At 43.9% G+C, this 14,556-nt stretch overlaps 1 protein-coding gene across 1 annotated transcript in view; it reads left to right on the top strand.

The window, feature by feature from the left end:
• Positions 1-14,556, top strand: part of dmxl2 (Dmx-like 2) — a 66,348-nt gene that overhangs the window by 24,447 nt on the left and 27,345 nt on the right. Inside the window, exons 16-29 of the mRNA XM_080730804.1 lie at positions 177-266; positions 634-742; positions 1,891-2,010; positions 2,137-2,364; positions 2,767-3,050; positions 3,633-3,799; positions 4,378-5,011; positions 5,422-5,742; positions 6,639-6,758; positions 9,545-9,680; positions 11,837-11,947; positions 12,191-12,360; positions 13,382-13,479; positions 13,625-13,790. Of these exons, the coding sequence (XP_080586930.1) occupies positions 177-266; positions 634-742; positions 1,891-2,010; positions 2,137-2,364; positions 2,767-3,050; positions 3,633-3,799; positions 4,378-5,011; positions 5,422-5,742; positions 6,639-6,758; positions 9,545-9,680; positions 11,837-11,947; positions 12,191-12,360; positions 13,382-13,479; positions 13,625-13,790 (2,754 nt within the window). The remainder of the gene's footprint in view (positions 1-176; positions 267-633; positions 743-1,890; positions 2,011-2,136; positions 2,365-2,766; positions 3,051-3,632; positions 3,800-4,377; positions 5,012-5,421; positions 5,743-6,638; positions 6,759-9,544; positions 9,681-11,836; positions 11,948-12,190; positions 12,361-13,381; positions 13,480-13,624; positions 13,791-14,556) is intronic.

Here is a 14,556-nt window from a genome sequence, read left to right as displayed (position 1 = left end):
GGAGTCTTACTGGTAGTTAGTGTACTGTAGATTTTAGTAGATCTAAGCCTACATTTTTTTAACATCATTCTCTGTCATTCATGTTGAAGCAGTTTGGAAAAACACTTTATTCTTCTTACGGTATTACTTAAACTGCAAGCAATTAAGTGTGTGTGTGTGCGTGTGCGTGTGCGCAGAAACTGGTGGGCGAGGTCTTCAACATTGTGAGTCAACAGTCCACTGCCAGACCAGGATGCATCATCGAGCTGGACGTCATCACCAACCAGGTAGGCCTGGTTAACCGAAAACATCAAACCCATATCTCAACATCGGCAACAAATCAACAAAAAGTGTAATAGATTTTTGATCTGATTAACCTCTTAGCTCTGTATTATACCTAATTAAGTGTACGATGCGCACAACACATTGTGAGATTGTAGATTGTCTATATTTACTATTTATTGTATTGGATAAGCGTTCATTAACCAAGGCAAACGTTTGAAATAAGTTTGCTATTGATTTGAAGTCCTATCGCCCAGCCCTTCAAGCAGGTCGGCTCTTCTCACAACCACTTTGTATGTCAGTGTGTGACATCCTTACCGTACAGACGAAGTAAACCTTAACCTGTTGTGGTTGTGTGCTTTGTGCTTCCAGTGTGGCTCCAACACCCAGCTGCTGCATGTGTTCCAGGAGGACTTCATCCTGGGTTACAAGCCTCAGGAAGAGCCAGAGCTGTACACAGCGTCCTTCCCTTCCACCGAGGGTAGCACACAATTAACTATTAATCAACTATTACGGGGGTCTTCAATGTTTTCAGGCCAAGGACCCCTTGCTGAGAGAGAGAGATGAAGCAGGGACCCCCAGATTCCATATAATTTTGTTTCATTGTTTGACAGCACAAGCATCTGTGTATTTTCGATTGATATCAATTTGTTTTTTCAGATATTTAACCACTTGAACCGTCAATACTTAAAGGTGATAAACCATGCATTTAAAAAGTATTTATATCATATTGTTTATGTCCCAAAAACGTTTTTCAAAAGGTTTGAGGCTAAATTACCACTCTTGAATTGAGAGCCCCTCTCATTTTTGAATGGCTCTCAGAGGATTTTCAGCTGCAGTATAAAATTGGCCTGAGGGGGGGTGGCGCAATTCTGCCCGTTGTGTGTGCAGATGCATCCCAGCCTCCGAGATCCTGGACAGGGCTGAAATTCTTGCCGGAAACTGTAACTGAAGCTCACAACGCCTCGCAGCGCGAGATGTTGTGAGCTTGTAGATCTGCTATTTTCGCAGAATAAGGACACTAGGGTTCAAGTGGTTAATATAAAAAAGAAGAAAAAAGGTTACTATCACACAAAGATTTGGAGGACCCCCTGTAGTAACTCTGAGAACCCCCTAGGGGTCCCGGAATGAAGACCCCTGAACTATTACACAGTAAAATCCTATGTGACCCTTAAAGGTCCAGTTTGGTTGCATCTGCACTGCATTTTACTGTGTGCTCTCTATAGATGGGTTTCATTCTATTTCCTGGATACCAATTTAAAAAACCTCGTTGGTCAGCTGTTAAGTTAGCTAGCTAGCTATAGATAATTGTGTTGAGGGATTCTTTCCTCCCTGTTCTGTCCATCTTTGGCTAACAATGTTACATGATACTGGTTGGTAATATTCAATGCAGTTAGCGATTTTTCACAGACAGAGCCGGATGTGTCCAAGGTTCTTGACCTGTATCCTGCAGTAGCAACATCGGAGCATTTGAATGAAACCATCTATAACCCTTCCCTGTTAATCTGAATGCAATCTATAATGGACATTTTCAGAAACATCCTTTCGAAACACTTGTTTTAATGTTTATGGATTCTTTCAGGATTGTACAACCAATTTGTGAGTGTGAATGTTTTTGCTCTCCTCCAGACTACAACCCTCCCCCGTTCTCTGAGAAGTTCTTCCTGGTTGTGATAGAGAAGGATCTCAACAAGAACTCTGTCCTGCAGATGTGGCACCTCCACCTCCAGTCTGTCCAAGCCTGCATGGGTGAGTGGAAAAATATATATATAGATTGTACATTCAATGATTGTACATTTTTCTTTTTCTTTTTTTTCTTTTTATTATGAGATTCTGTTGAACTTTTAATTCAAGCTGTTGTCCCCTTGTTTTCAGACGAGCAGAGTCCAGACTACAGCTCCCAGAGTCAGCTCATGGTACCCAATCAGGCACTGAATGCTGACTCCTCCCCAGAGACGTCCCCCATCACCCCATTGCCCCGATCGTCTTCCACAGCCAACCTGCAGTCAGCCAGCAAGCTGATCCTCAGCTCCAAGCTGGTGTACAGCAAGAGGCTGGATCTGCCCCATGGAGTGGAGGTCACCCGGGCCACTCCCTCTGCAGGTAGGAATAGGCATATACACTCTGAACACACTACGTAGGCTAGTAGTGGGTGTACTAGCTTTTGGGCTGTCAATGTATTATCATTAACATTACTATTGACTGTTGTCATTTGGCTTTGTAACCTTTAGATGGAGCAGGATTTGCTTAGGATGTATTTCCCCAATATCAATTGAATACAATTTAGGCATGTAGTACTGTTCCTTATCCGGAACCACTTGCAAAGTGAAAAGTCGGAGTAAGTACCATGAAATTGTCCATGAACAGCAGCAACAGGATTTGGTGCTGCTTACGTAGACCAAATAAAAGACTTGGCCAAGATGAAGTGATGTGGGCTTTTAGGTTTCCCCTAAAAGAAAACTCAGTCACATCCAATCATGTGTTTGTTCCTCTCGTTTCCTTTAGGACACCTGAGTTCCTCCTCCATCTACCCGGTGTGTCTGGCACCGTACCTGATTGTCACCACCTGCTCGGACTCCCGTGTGCGCTTCTGGCGCTGCGGCGTGGACGGTGACGAGATGCAGGACGGTGTGGAGGACAGGAGGACGTACCGCTGGGAGCCCTGGGCCCTGCTTAACGAGGAGGAGGACAACAACAGTGCAGTGTGTGTGTCGGGACGTCCCGTCGCCGTGTCCTGCTCCTACACCGGCCGGCTGGCCGTGGCCTTCAAACAACCGTGGCAGGGACAGGTTGGCTATAGCTTCTGGATTCATTCCCATAGTACAGTGGTTCTCAACCTTTTCAGGCCGTGACCCCAAAAATAATCATAATCGTATTTAGAGCACTAAGAGTTGAGGCATTAGATTTTGTATAACACGATTCTATTGTGAAAATAGACGATCTACATGCTCACAACGCCTCGCGTTGTGAGGCGTTGTGAGCAGGTAGATTGGCTATTTTCACAATTTCTGCCTCTAATATTTGACAGTTTGGCCAATGTTTAATTTGTCAATTTAGAGGTATTACAACGTCCTTAAATTGCCACTTTAGAAATGTGCAGATACCCTCTATAGATTTAAGCTTTATGTTGGTTTGTTTACTGTTGAGTTAAAAAACTATTTTGCCCATTACGTTAATCATCTGGAAAATAATTTGGTTGAGAACACTGCCATAGTAGAGATAGCATTTCTTTGTTATTCCATCGTCCAGAGATTTCATCAACTCCCAACTTGTTTAATCAGGACAAGGGCTGATGTGAGCCGGTATGTTCATTTGTTTCCTCATATTAATGACACCTTTTTAATTAATTCCATTCCGTCCTCCTTTCCCAGGTTTCTAGAGGGGACTTCTCCATGCACGTGTCCATCTATGAGTGTGAGTCTACCGGGGGTTCTGAGTGGGTGTTGGAGCAGACCCTCCACTTGGATGACTTCACCAGACCCTCCTCCACTCTGAATCCCACGGTCAGCGTCGACTCCAACCTGTTTGTCTACAGCAGGTCGGTACACAAACGCTAACATTTTTTTGTCGCGAATATCAAAGGGTTGATGTCTTGATCTTATAACCAAGAGGGCTGCAACGATTAATCGAAATCGAATCAATTATTCAATTCGTTGTCGACTAATTTAATAATCAAATCGGCAACTAATCGCTGGAATTTGTATTAATACCGTGCAGAAATATAGGGCAAGAACAAAAAATATGACTTGAATATTTATTTTTTAATTACCTATTTGAAAAGAGTACTGTTAGCCTTTAGCCTGACACATTTGTAGCTATTCTTTAATCAGTATGTTGTCAGAAAAGGGTATTTATTTTTTGTCTTTCATTAGAAACCTAATCGGCAGCTGAGCAAAATGTAATAAATGATGTATTTTTGAATTAATTATTCATCTTTAATGTATTTTTTGTTAGTTGAAAATGTATACAAGAAACTCAAATCTAATGTATAAGGTAATAGCTAAATAAATGCCACGAGTCGATTAATCTTTTAAATAATCGACCGATTTATCGAATATGAAAATAATCGTTTGTTGCAGCCCCTAATAACCAACCCTCTCTCCGTCTGCATCTCAGATCTGACTTGTACATGAGCAGAGACCACAGCTCTCCCAACATCAAGCACTATGTCCACTTGGACTGGCTGTCCAAGGAGGACGGATCCCACATCCTGACGGTGGGCATCGGGTCCAACATCCTCATGTACGGCCGCATCTCCGGCATGGTCAACGAGCAGACCAGCAGCAAGGAGGGAGTGGCGGTCATCACCCTGCCTCTAGGGGGCAGCATCAAACAGGGCATCCGCTCGCGCTGGATCCTGCTCAGGACCGTGGACCTGGTGTCCTCGGTGGACGGCACGCCCTCGCTGCCCGTCTCCCTGTCCTGGGTGCGGGACGGCATCCTGGTGGTGGGCATGGACTGTGAGATGCACGTGTATGCCCAGTGGCGCCAGGACCGAAAGCCCGGCGAGGGAGACGACGCCAGTCTGTCTTCCGCAGACAACATCGTAAGCCAGACGGGAGAAGGAAGGGCCCGGTCCAAGAGTGTGTTCGAAGGGAGCGCCGGGGTGGACGAGGCTCTCCGGGCCCCGGCAGGACTGCAGGAAGGGGGGCTCTTTGAGGCGGCCCACTCCCTGTCCCCCACCCTCCCCCAGTACCATCCCACACAGCTGCTGGAGCTCATGGACCTGGGCAAGGTTCGCCGCGCCAAGGTATGTCAGCGTTCATCTCAGTATGAACATTACCAAAAAAACAAGAAGTAGTTGTTTATTATTAGTTAGGATAGGGGTCTTCAACGTTTTCAGGCCAAGGGCCCCTTATTTTTAGGGAGAGATGAAGCAGGGACCCCCACAACCTTTTCAGAGATTCCATAATGTCTTTGTATGACAGCACAATCATCAGTGTATTTTAGATGTCAATTTGGAACAAGGACACGAGGGTTCAAGTGGTTAATATAAAAAAGGAGAAAAAAGTTTCTATCACACATTTGGAGGACCCCCTATAGTAACTCCTGAGGACCCCCTAGGAGTCCCAGACCCCCTGTTGAAGACCCCTGAGTTAAGAAATTATTAACTAATTTGCATTATCACACATTTTTCTTTTCTTCTGTCCGTCTATCAAGGCCATCTTGTCACACCTGGTCAAGTGCATTGCCGGGGAGGTTGCTGTGGTGAGAGATGTGGAGGCAGGCGAGGGTGGCTCCAGGAGACACCTGTCCAGGACCATCAGTGTGACCGGCAGCACGGCCAAAGACACCATCGTGGCAGGCCGTGACGGCGGCAGGGACTACACCGAGATCAAATCCATCCCTCCCCTGCCCCTCTACGCCCTGCTGTCCGCCGATCTGGACACCTCATACAAGGGACCGGAGGAAGCTGCCAAGGGCGCTGAGGTTGACGGGGCGCAGAAGAGCACAGAGGACCAATATAATGACCTCTTCCAGGTTGGTAGAACCTACACATAATACTAATAGAACTTAGTTGATAGAACTTAGTTGAGAGAGAGATGAAGCAGGGACCCCCACAACCTTTTCATAGATTCCATATAGTTTCATCGTTTGACAGCACAATCATCAGTGTATTTTGGATTCATGTCAATTTGTGTTCAGTTAACTCATCTGGTGCCGATCCCGAACTAGTTCGGCTTTATTTCAATCCAATACAATCTTTTTTTTATTAATTCACTTACCCCGAGCTGCTTGTAGAGTCGTGGGTGGTCCTGGCTCGCTAGCCGCTAGCCAGCTAGCCGTTCTACTCTGTCCGACGATATATTCCATTAAAAATGGTTTAAAATACATTTTTGAGCTCCCCAATGTTCACCCGATGTTCGGCGCCGCTTCCGATGAGTACACGAGTGTGCCGATCCCGAAGTAGTTCGGCTTTATTTAATTAAATGAATAAAATGATAAGAGGCCTTCTGAAGCCTGGCTTGATTTTTGTAGCTACTAGCCGAAAGCTAACAACGTCCCGGCCGGCCGTAATTTGCGAACGCAATCGCCAATCTCCGCCTAATCCAATGAAAGACCGCATCTTTAAAGGCTTATATCTCTTTTTTGTGTTTTAGGAAAGCGGCGCGATGTTTATTTACGGCGAAATCGCCCAAAAATGATCTTTTAGATGACAAAATGGGAATAGCCATTCTGTTAGCATCTTCATCCGGGACATTTCCATGCCGTGCATGAACGTGAGCACGTCAGGTCCTGGAAGCTGAAGTCCTGGAAGCTAAAGCGCTCGCCTATGAGAGATGCGCTGGCATTCTTTGGCCCCTAGAGGGCGCTGGCGCTCAAAGAGTTAAAATAGAAGATCCTCATAATAACATCTTAATATTCCTGTGTTATAGGTGCAATCGGTGACCACAGATGATTTTGTGAGCTTTGCTGCTGAGAAACCAGAGAAGAAATCGCGGTTCATCAACCTCTCCCAGTATGGCCCGACTTACTTTGGACCAGAACATGCACAGGTACGCAGAGCACGGACGCAGCTGGGCCAAGGGCTGCATCCCAATGTCCACACAAAGAATGTCCTATCTCCTTTCCTAGACATTGTGTTTCTTAACCTCAGTGGAATCTGTCATGAGATGAAGGAAAGGTGTGAAGAAGAATTAAACATAAATTAAAGGAGTAGTTCACCCCCAAAATGACTTTTTCTCTATTGATTACTCAGGCCATGGAGAGTAGAGTTCAATAATACTTTTTGGTTTTTGTCACATTCCTAAGACAACATTTTGATTTGAGTAAATTTACCCCCATTGATTCCGGATGGTGACCCGTTTCGAAACGGGTCACCATCCGGAATCAATGGGGGTAAATTTATTGTTATCACATTTTTGTCTTAGGAATGTGACAAAAAACTAAAAATATTATTGAACTCTACTCTCCATGGCCTGAGTAATCAATAGGAAAAAAAAGTCATTTTGGGGGTGAACTACTCCTTTAATTAGAAAAAGAAAACCATGGTGCTAAGAGAACAGACTGAACACTGAGGGCTGTATTTTGATTGTCTTAACAATGTTGCTGCCATTTTAAACATAGCTGTAGTAAGCAGCTGCCAAATTGTCCTTACCTTTTAACGTGGGCACGCGCACGCATCGTGCACGATCTGTGCACGACTCATCTAGTAGACGTGTAGACTCAGTGACAGCTTTCGAATAAAAAAAACCCCCATTGAAATAGACATATCCGTTGCCACGCTGTATCCCTGCTTATCCGCCAGTGTTTACATAAAAAAAACATTGGAACAGCCAGCTGTGCGCTATGGTAACACGTGGACACGTTCGCGCACATAGCAGACGATATGTGCGCAGATCATATGCCAGGCGGGTAAAAGAATCAAACAGCTACAAAATAAATAAAAAACGCCTGAAAAAATACCATTCTATGGCCGAGCAGTAAGCTCACTTGTTTGCAATGAAAAGCTATGCGAACGAAGCTGCGATTGGACGTCAGACCGGATATGGGGGGCGCCCGCTGGCCTGGTGGTCAAGGCGCGTACCATATACTAGGCTATGATGCCTGCTGGCGTCGCCGGTTCGATTCCCGATCCGGACGACCTTTGCCGCATGTCATTCCCCATCTCTCTCCCCATTTCCTGTCAGTCTACTGTCCTATCGAATAAAGGCATAAAAAGCCCAAAAACAAATCGTAAAAAAAAAAAAAAAAAAGACCGGATATGGAAACCTAGATCCTGTCCAAACGGGAAATACGACCGGATACAGTCAGGAGGCGGGCCTAAAGTCTCCGAAGCGGCTATATACAGCGACCATACTTTTAATCGTTTCATAATTAAGCTAATTAAATTTCCGGGATCGACGGGCATCGCAGAGTGGTACAGCGGAAATCTCCGGTTTCGACGGGGATCGCAGGAAATGAGTTAAGTACCAGCTCTTATGCCTTAACTTAAAGGCCTGTCCATACTGTCTCCGACCACCAATGATTGTCTTAAGAGCTGTTACTTAAGACAATCAAAATGCAGCCCACAGGCTACATGATCATGTGGGCGTCTTGTGACTGATGTGGGTCATGGTGACATGCTTCTGACATACAACACAGTAAATGTTCTTGTGTGTCCATCATGTATTCATAACTCATCTCTCTCTCTCATCTACGCTCAGAGGAGGGGAAAATAGGATGAGCATTCCTTCCATGTCCATGTAGGCTATTGAAATGTTCTGCACTTAATAATAAGATTCCCATAACCACCCACAGGTGTTAATCCAAACACAAGCTTATATTTAAATAAAAACATAATCTGCTTAAAACATCTTGTCTCCTTCCTGGCAGGCAGACATTTATGTATATGCAGACTTTTGTACAGAATGATAAGTGGTAAGCCTGATTAGCTTTTGCATACCATATCGTAAGGCTGAAATGTTGATTTGATTGTGCTTTGAAGCAACAGCTTTGTGTAATCCTTTGATTTTGGAAATGTCCAAAATGTGTCTATAAAAATGTATTTTTAATGTTGCTTGTGCAAGGAATGGTGAGATTGAAATGTACACTACTTTCATAAATGACGGTCCAATAACCATTTGAACACAGCTCAAGATGTAAGCTGGTCAAAGTCAAGACATCTATACCAGTAAGACGCTCTAAGGGCGAGAAGCGACCTCGCCCTTTATCAAATAGACAGGGTGCAAGTCCCGCACAATGCAGGTCCTTCCTGCTCAGTCAGTGGTGCTCAAACATTTTAATGTCAAGGACCCCTGTACTTATATGTATTTGACTGCAGACCCTCAATAATGCTCGCTTTAAAAATGTATTTAAAATATATATTTATACGTTATATTTCTTCTAAGGACGGTCATCACAACCAGACAACTTCATCACCTAGATCCTGACTAAACCGCCTAATTCGTGTAGGGATGGGACGATAATCGCTATTATCGTTTATCGCGATATCGTGATAATCGTATTCTGAAGATTTAATTTATCGTGAAATCATCCTCCGTCACGCACTGGGATCAATTCACCTGGTAATTTGCCAAGCAGCATCTGGTTCTACTTAAACCCACTAGAATTTGTCAAATGGACCTGTAAATAACTTGATAGTCTTTTTTTTTTTCTACCTCTCTACCAAATCTCTTTGCCAAAAAACAGTTGATCTCCAAATGTTTCCCCCCAGAATAATGGATGTTAAGGATATTTTGATTATGGCGATAATATCCTAAATCACAATTGTTTTGGTCACAATAATCGTGACATGAAATATTCATATGGTCCCATCCCTAATTCCATGTTCTGTGCCCAGGTGTTGTCCAGTCACCTGATGCACTCCAGCCTTCCAGGGCTGACCAGACTGGAGCAGATGTTCCTGGTAGCCCTGGCTGATACCGTGGCAACCACCAGCGCTGAGGTCACTAGCTCCGCCGACCAGCAGTACTCAGGTGAGCATTGGCTCCTTTTACATGGTGGAAACCATGTACTGTATGTCCAAAACCCTTCGTTTTGTATTTGTCATTTTAAAAGTGATTTTAACTCTTGAAAATAGCAGACCTACAAGCACACAACGCCTCACACAGCGGGGCATTGTGTGCTTGTAGATCTGCTGTTTTCACTAGTTTTGTGCGACAGTCTTTTATGGTGAAGCAGGGCTCTTTACGAAAAAACGTACACATTTGAAACTTGGAGATACAAGGTTTCTGCCCGACAGAGAAGATGTGTGTGTCAGTGTCTTTCTTTCTTTCTTTCTTTCTTTCTTTCTCTCTTTCTTTCATTGTATTATTTGCACTGATCTGCTAGTGATCAGAATGTGTGTTCTCATACATGCTTGCTGATCTCTGAGGCAGTGACCAATCTCTCGAATGAACAGTTTTGTACTCGACTCAGTGCCCTTGTTGGATCGGTTATAACCTGGACAATGAGTCCACGTTAAATGGCTTGTTTCAGGTTTGTTTCCATGCTTGTGGAAGAGATGTGGAAATAAGTTACAAGCTGCAGTACAGGTCCAAGCTACAAGCTCCCTTCCTTAGCTGAGTGGCATACAAGCTGTTTTTCTCTACTTGTATAACCCTAATTTGACCATATCAGATCGTACTAAAGTTACACAATTCTCACGGGGAATGTAATTGCACTCTCGATTTCTGTCTCTCTCCCTCTCTACAGTGTGTGCACACTCTGTAGAGAAATATATACAGTGTATATGGCGAAAGACATTTTCACCAGGCTTGTGCAGAAATCTTAGTTCTACGTGTTACTGTACATTTTGACACAGATTTTAAATTCTTATTGGAAATGTATATCTGCTCCAAATATCGGTTATTGGTCTCCTTGATAACTAATGATCAAAATGTTATTGTCCCTGAAGAAACATATACTGTAAGTCGATGGATCCCTACTTTGTATGGTATGAGAGTGGTAGCCTGGTTCCAGCCCATAGACCCGCCCACTCTCAGAGTGGACTCTTTCTCTGGTCTGGAATTGTGTTCATAATAAGTGATTTCTGGAGCTGAAATGACGGCTCCTCCAATTAGCGCAGGGGGTGGGGGTGGGTTTAACAAATAACCAATCCGTGCCGTCAACGTCCCTCCCCTCCAGAAATCGCTCAAACAGGGCACAATGTCAGACTCAAGCTTCAGCTGAGTCTGAAATCAGGCTATGAGAGTGGTCCTTTGTGTGTGTGTGTGTGTGTGTGTGTGTGTGTGTGTGTGTGTGTGTGTGTGTGTGTGTGTGTGTGTGTGTGTGTGTGTGTGTGTGTGTGTGTGTGTGTGTGTGTGTGTGTTTGTGTAATAGCTCGGTACACGTGCATATGGTGCACACATGAAGTCAAAGTGCATGGGCGTGTTGCCGCGCCTGAGTGTCTATAAGCCCTTGGCAAGAGATGATAGTGAATTAACGAAAAGGTTATCGGAAATAAAAGCTGATTGTGTGTTCCTGGTACAGTGTGTGTGGCTATATAATCCCACAGCCATCAATATGTGCTAACCTAAACAGCGTTGTTTATCCTACCGTGCTGAAACATACATATTTATCTTTGTCTTTTTTTCCTCCTCCTTCCTTCCTTTTTTCTGCTCTATTTATTTAGTCTTTTGAGAGGAAGACATTAGCAGGTTGTTCCAGTGCTAAGTAAGCATGGAGTGAGTAGGAGGGTTCAGGGACGGGCAGTGACGGTGGCTGACAGATGAACTTCACTGACACTAGATTTATAAAGGACTTTTTAATTAGGACAAATATAATATCACAATATTTTCCCAAGCTGTATCACGGTCGATACACAATCTTATCACAATTCTTTTTCATGTTGGTTTTTATGGATACTTTTTTCAAGTTACAACCACCTACAAGTTAACAAAAAAAAACATTTTAACGGACCATTAACAATTCAACAGGAATTTTGATATGGCTCCCTCAGTGTATCACGATGTACTGTATACGATATCTCTGAAAAGGCATATATCGTGGAGACAGTGTATCGTCTCAACGATATTTATCACCATATCACCCACCCCTACTTTTACTGCACAAAATGTGGTCAAATGCATTTATTTCCCCCTTTGTTTGTTGTTTTTTAATAAATGGCATAATCTGTTGTATGTGTGTGTAGGTGGCGAGGCTCTAGATGAGTGTGGATTAAGGTACCTGATGTCCATGCGACTACACACCTGTCTGCTCACCTCTCTGCCGCCTCTGTACCGCATGCAGCTCATCCACCAGGGTAAAAAACACACACACACACACACACACACACACACACACACAGACACACACACAGACACACGCACACACACACTCGCCAAAGATAAGCCCTGGCGTTAACACAGCGCTGTGCTCTAATAACGGTATTAATACCATCTTGTCAGATTTTGTGAGTCACGATTTCATATTCCAGGAAAGTGATCCTGAGGAATAATAACACTCCCTTCTTCTCTGGTCTCCTTCCCTCCCCCATCTCTGGCAGGCCTGTCAACATGTCACTTTGCGTGGGCCTTCCACTCGGAGGCGGAGGAAGAGATGTTGAACATGATCCCAGCCATGCAGAGAGGAGACCCTCAGTGGTCTGAGCTCAGGGCGGTGGGAGTGGGCTGGTGGATCCGCAACATCAACACACTGCGCAAGATGGTGGAGAAGGTACCGGCCCATAGAAGCGCTTTAGTGGCAACCAATTCAATTAAATTCAAAGGAGCTTTATTGGCATGAGAAAACATACGTTTACATTGCCAAAGCAAGTGTTACAAATACAAAATAAAAACAGTTGAAAATGGGGAACATATATACAGTTGGAGGGGGTACAGCATTGTATAAACAGAGCTATGTCGCATTGTGACATTTTATATATATATACAGGGTATAAAGCTTTTCGAACAAATAGCAGCATTATTTCTTCTCAAAATGCATTTAAAGGTTGCAGCTCTGTTTCATACTGTGTGTGCAGTGGGTCTAGATGTCAAGCCATGGTTTGTAGTCCCTAGGGTGGTTGTGTTTCTAGCCGTCTTTTGTCACAACAGTTCACAAATCTTGCTGCTGTGTTCGCAGTTCGCACATTGTTGTATTTCTTCCAGTAGGTATGGGAGTTTTTCATCATTGGTCATGTTTTCAAACTCACTTCGGGTGTGTGTAATCTGTGGGAAGAATGTGTCTCTGATGTCTTGGTATAGTGGGCAGGTGGTTAGAAAGTGTAGCTCTGTTTCCACCCCTAGAGGGTCCTCAGAGTTACTACAGGGGGTCCTCCAAATCTTCCAATCCTTTTTATATTAACAACTTGAACCCTAGTGTCCATATTCTGAGAACTGTAGCCAAAAATAGCAAATCTACGAGCTTGCAGATCGGCTATTTTCGGCAAAGAGGTTTGGTGTAGAGGTGAAAAAGAGCAGAGTGAAAGGTCAAGTTTATTAGGTAATGACGGCTCAAGTGGTTAATTGTATGAAAACACAAATTGACATGAATCCAAAATACACTGATGATTGTGCTGTCAAACAATGAAACTATATGGAATCTACCGTATGTAAAGGTTGTGTGGGGTCCCTGCTTCATCTCTCTCTCAACTAAGGGGTCCTTGGCCTGAAAACGTTGAAGACCCCTGCAGTTAGAGCATAAAATAATGTGTTCCCAGTCTAAAAGGTTTAATGGGGGTGTGTTATGTGTGTTCTAGGTGGGTAAAGCTGCGTTCACCAGAAATAACGACCCGTTAGATGCTGCTCTGTTCTTCCTGGCCATGAAGAAGAAGGCCGTCCTGTGGGGCCTGTTTAGGTGGGTAAACCATTCAAACATTCACGCACAGCATTTGTGAATTCGGTTATTTTTGGGATTTCTTTTTGATTACTTTTAATTAATGAAATATATCTGTATACGTTTGATTTCAAAAGCCCCAATGTTTGGTTTGCCTCCTGGGCAGGTCCCAGCATGATGAAAAGATGACTGCATTTTTCAAGAATAACTTCAGTGAAGACCGTTGGCGAAAGGCAGCTCTGAAAAATGCCTTCTCCCTGCTGGGAAAGCAGCGCTTTGAACAGTCTGCAGCGTTCTTCCTGTTGGCTGGATCGCTCAAAGATGCTATAGAGGTGCGTGCTCACACACCCACATACTGCACAAAAACCTCTTTACCCAACTACACTTGCTTGTTATCATTACATATGTGTTATTTTTGATTGGCCTAAAAATGAAGGTGTACAGGTAGATGAGCGAAAGATGTAATCATTAGCAGTTCTGTTCTGTGGGCTGGATATTCCCTAATCCTTTAAACCACACGCCTCACTTGACAGACGAGGCATGTAGATGGCTTATGTAATCCACCTTGCTCTGGGTTTGCCACACCGCACAGAGAAGAGAGGGATTTAAATGAAGCACATATGGATTTTCCTGTGAGATCGACTAGTGAAAAAAGGCTCTTCACAGAAGTCCTTTGAACCAAGAAACGGTGCATGAAGACGTAGAATGAATTCGTCGGCCTGGTTTATTGCAACACTATTTCAGCCATCATAGGTTTCGCTTTCAGACCTATTATGCCAAGGGTCTTCAACAGTGGGTCCAGGACCCCTAGGGGGTCCTCAGAGTTACTACAGGGGGGCCTCCAAATCTTTGTGTGATAGAAGCTTTTTTTTCTCCCTTTTTTATATTAACCACTTGAACCCTAGTGTCCATATTCTGAGAACTTTAGCCAAAAATAGCAGATCTACAAGCTCACAACGCCTCGCAGTTGTTAGCTTGTAGATCGGATATTTTCGGCAAAGAGGTTTGGTGTAGAGGAGAAAAAGAGCAGACAGAGTGAAAGGTCAAGTTTATTAAGTATTGACGGTTCAAGTGCTTAAATATCTGAAAACACAAATT

Source organism: Nannobrachium achirus (assembly GCF_963921795.1).
Source record: "Nannobrachium achirus genome assembly, chromosome: 7".
Classification (NCBI taxonomy): Eukaryota; Metazoa; Chordata; class Actinopteri; order Myctophiformes; family Myctophidae; genus Nannobrachium; species Nannobrachium achirus.
The sequence above is the reverse complement of the archived record's forward strand: the minus strand, read 5'-3'. Positions and strand labels throughout refer to the sequence as shown.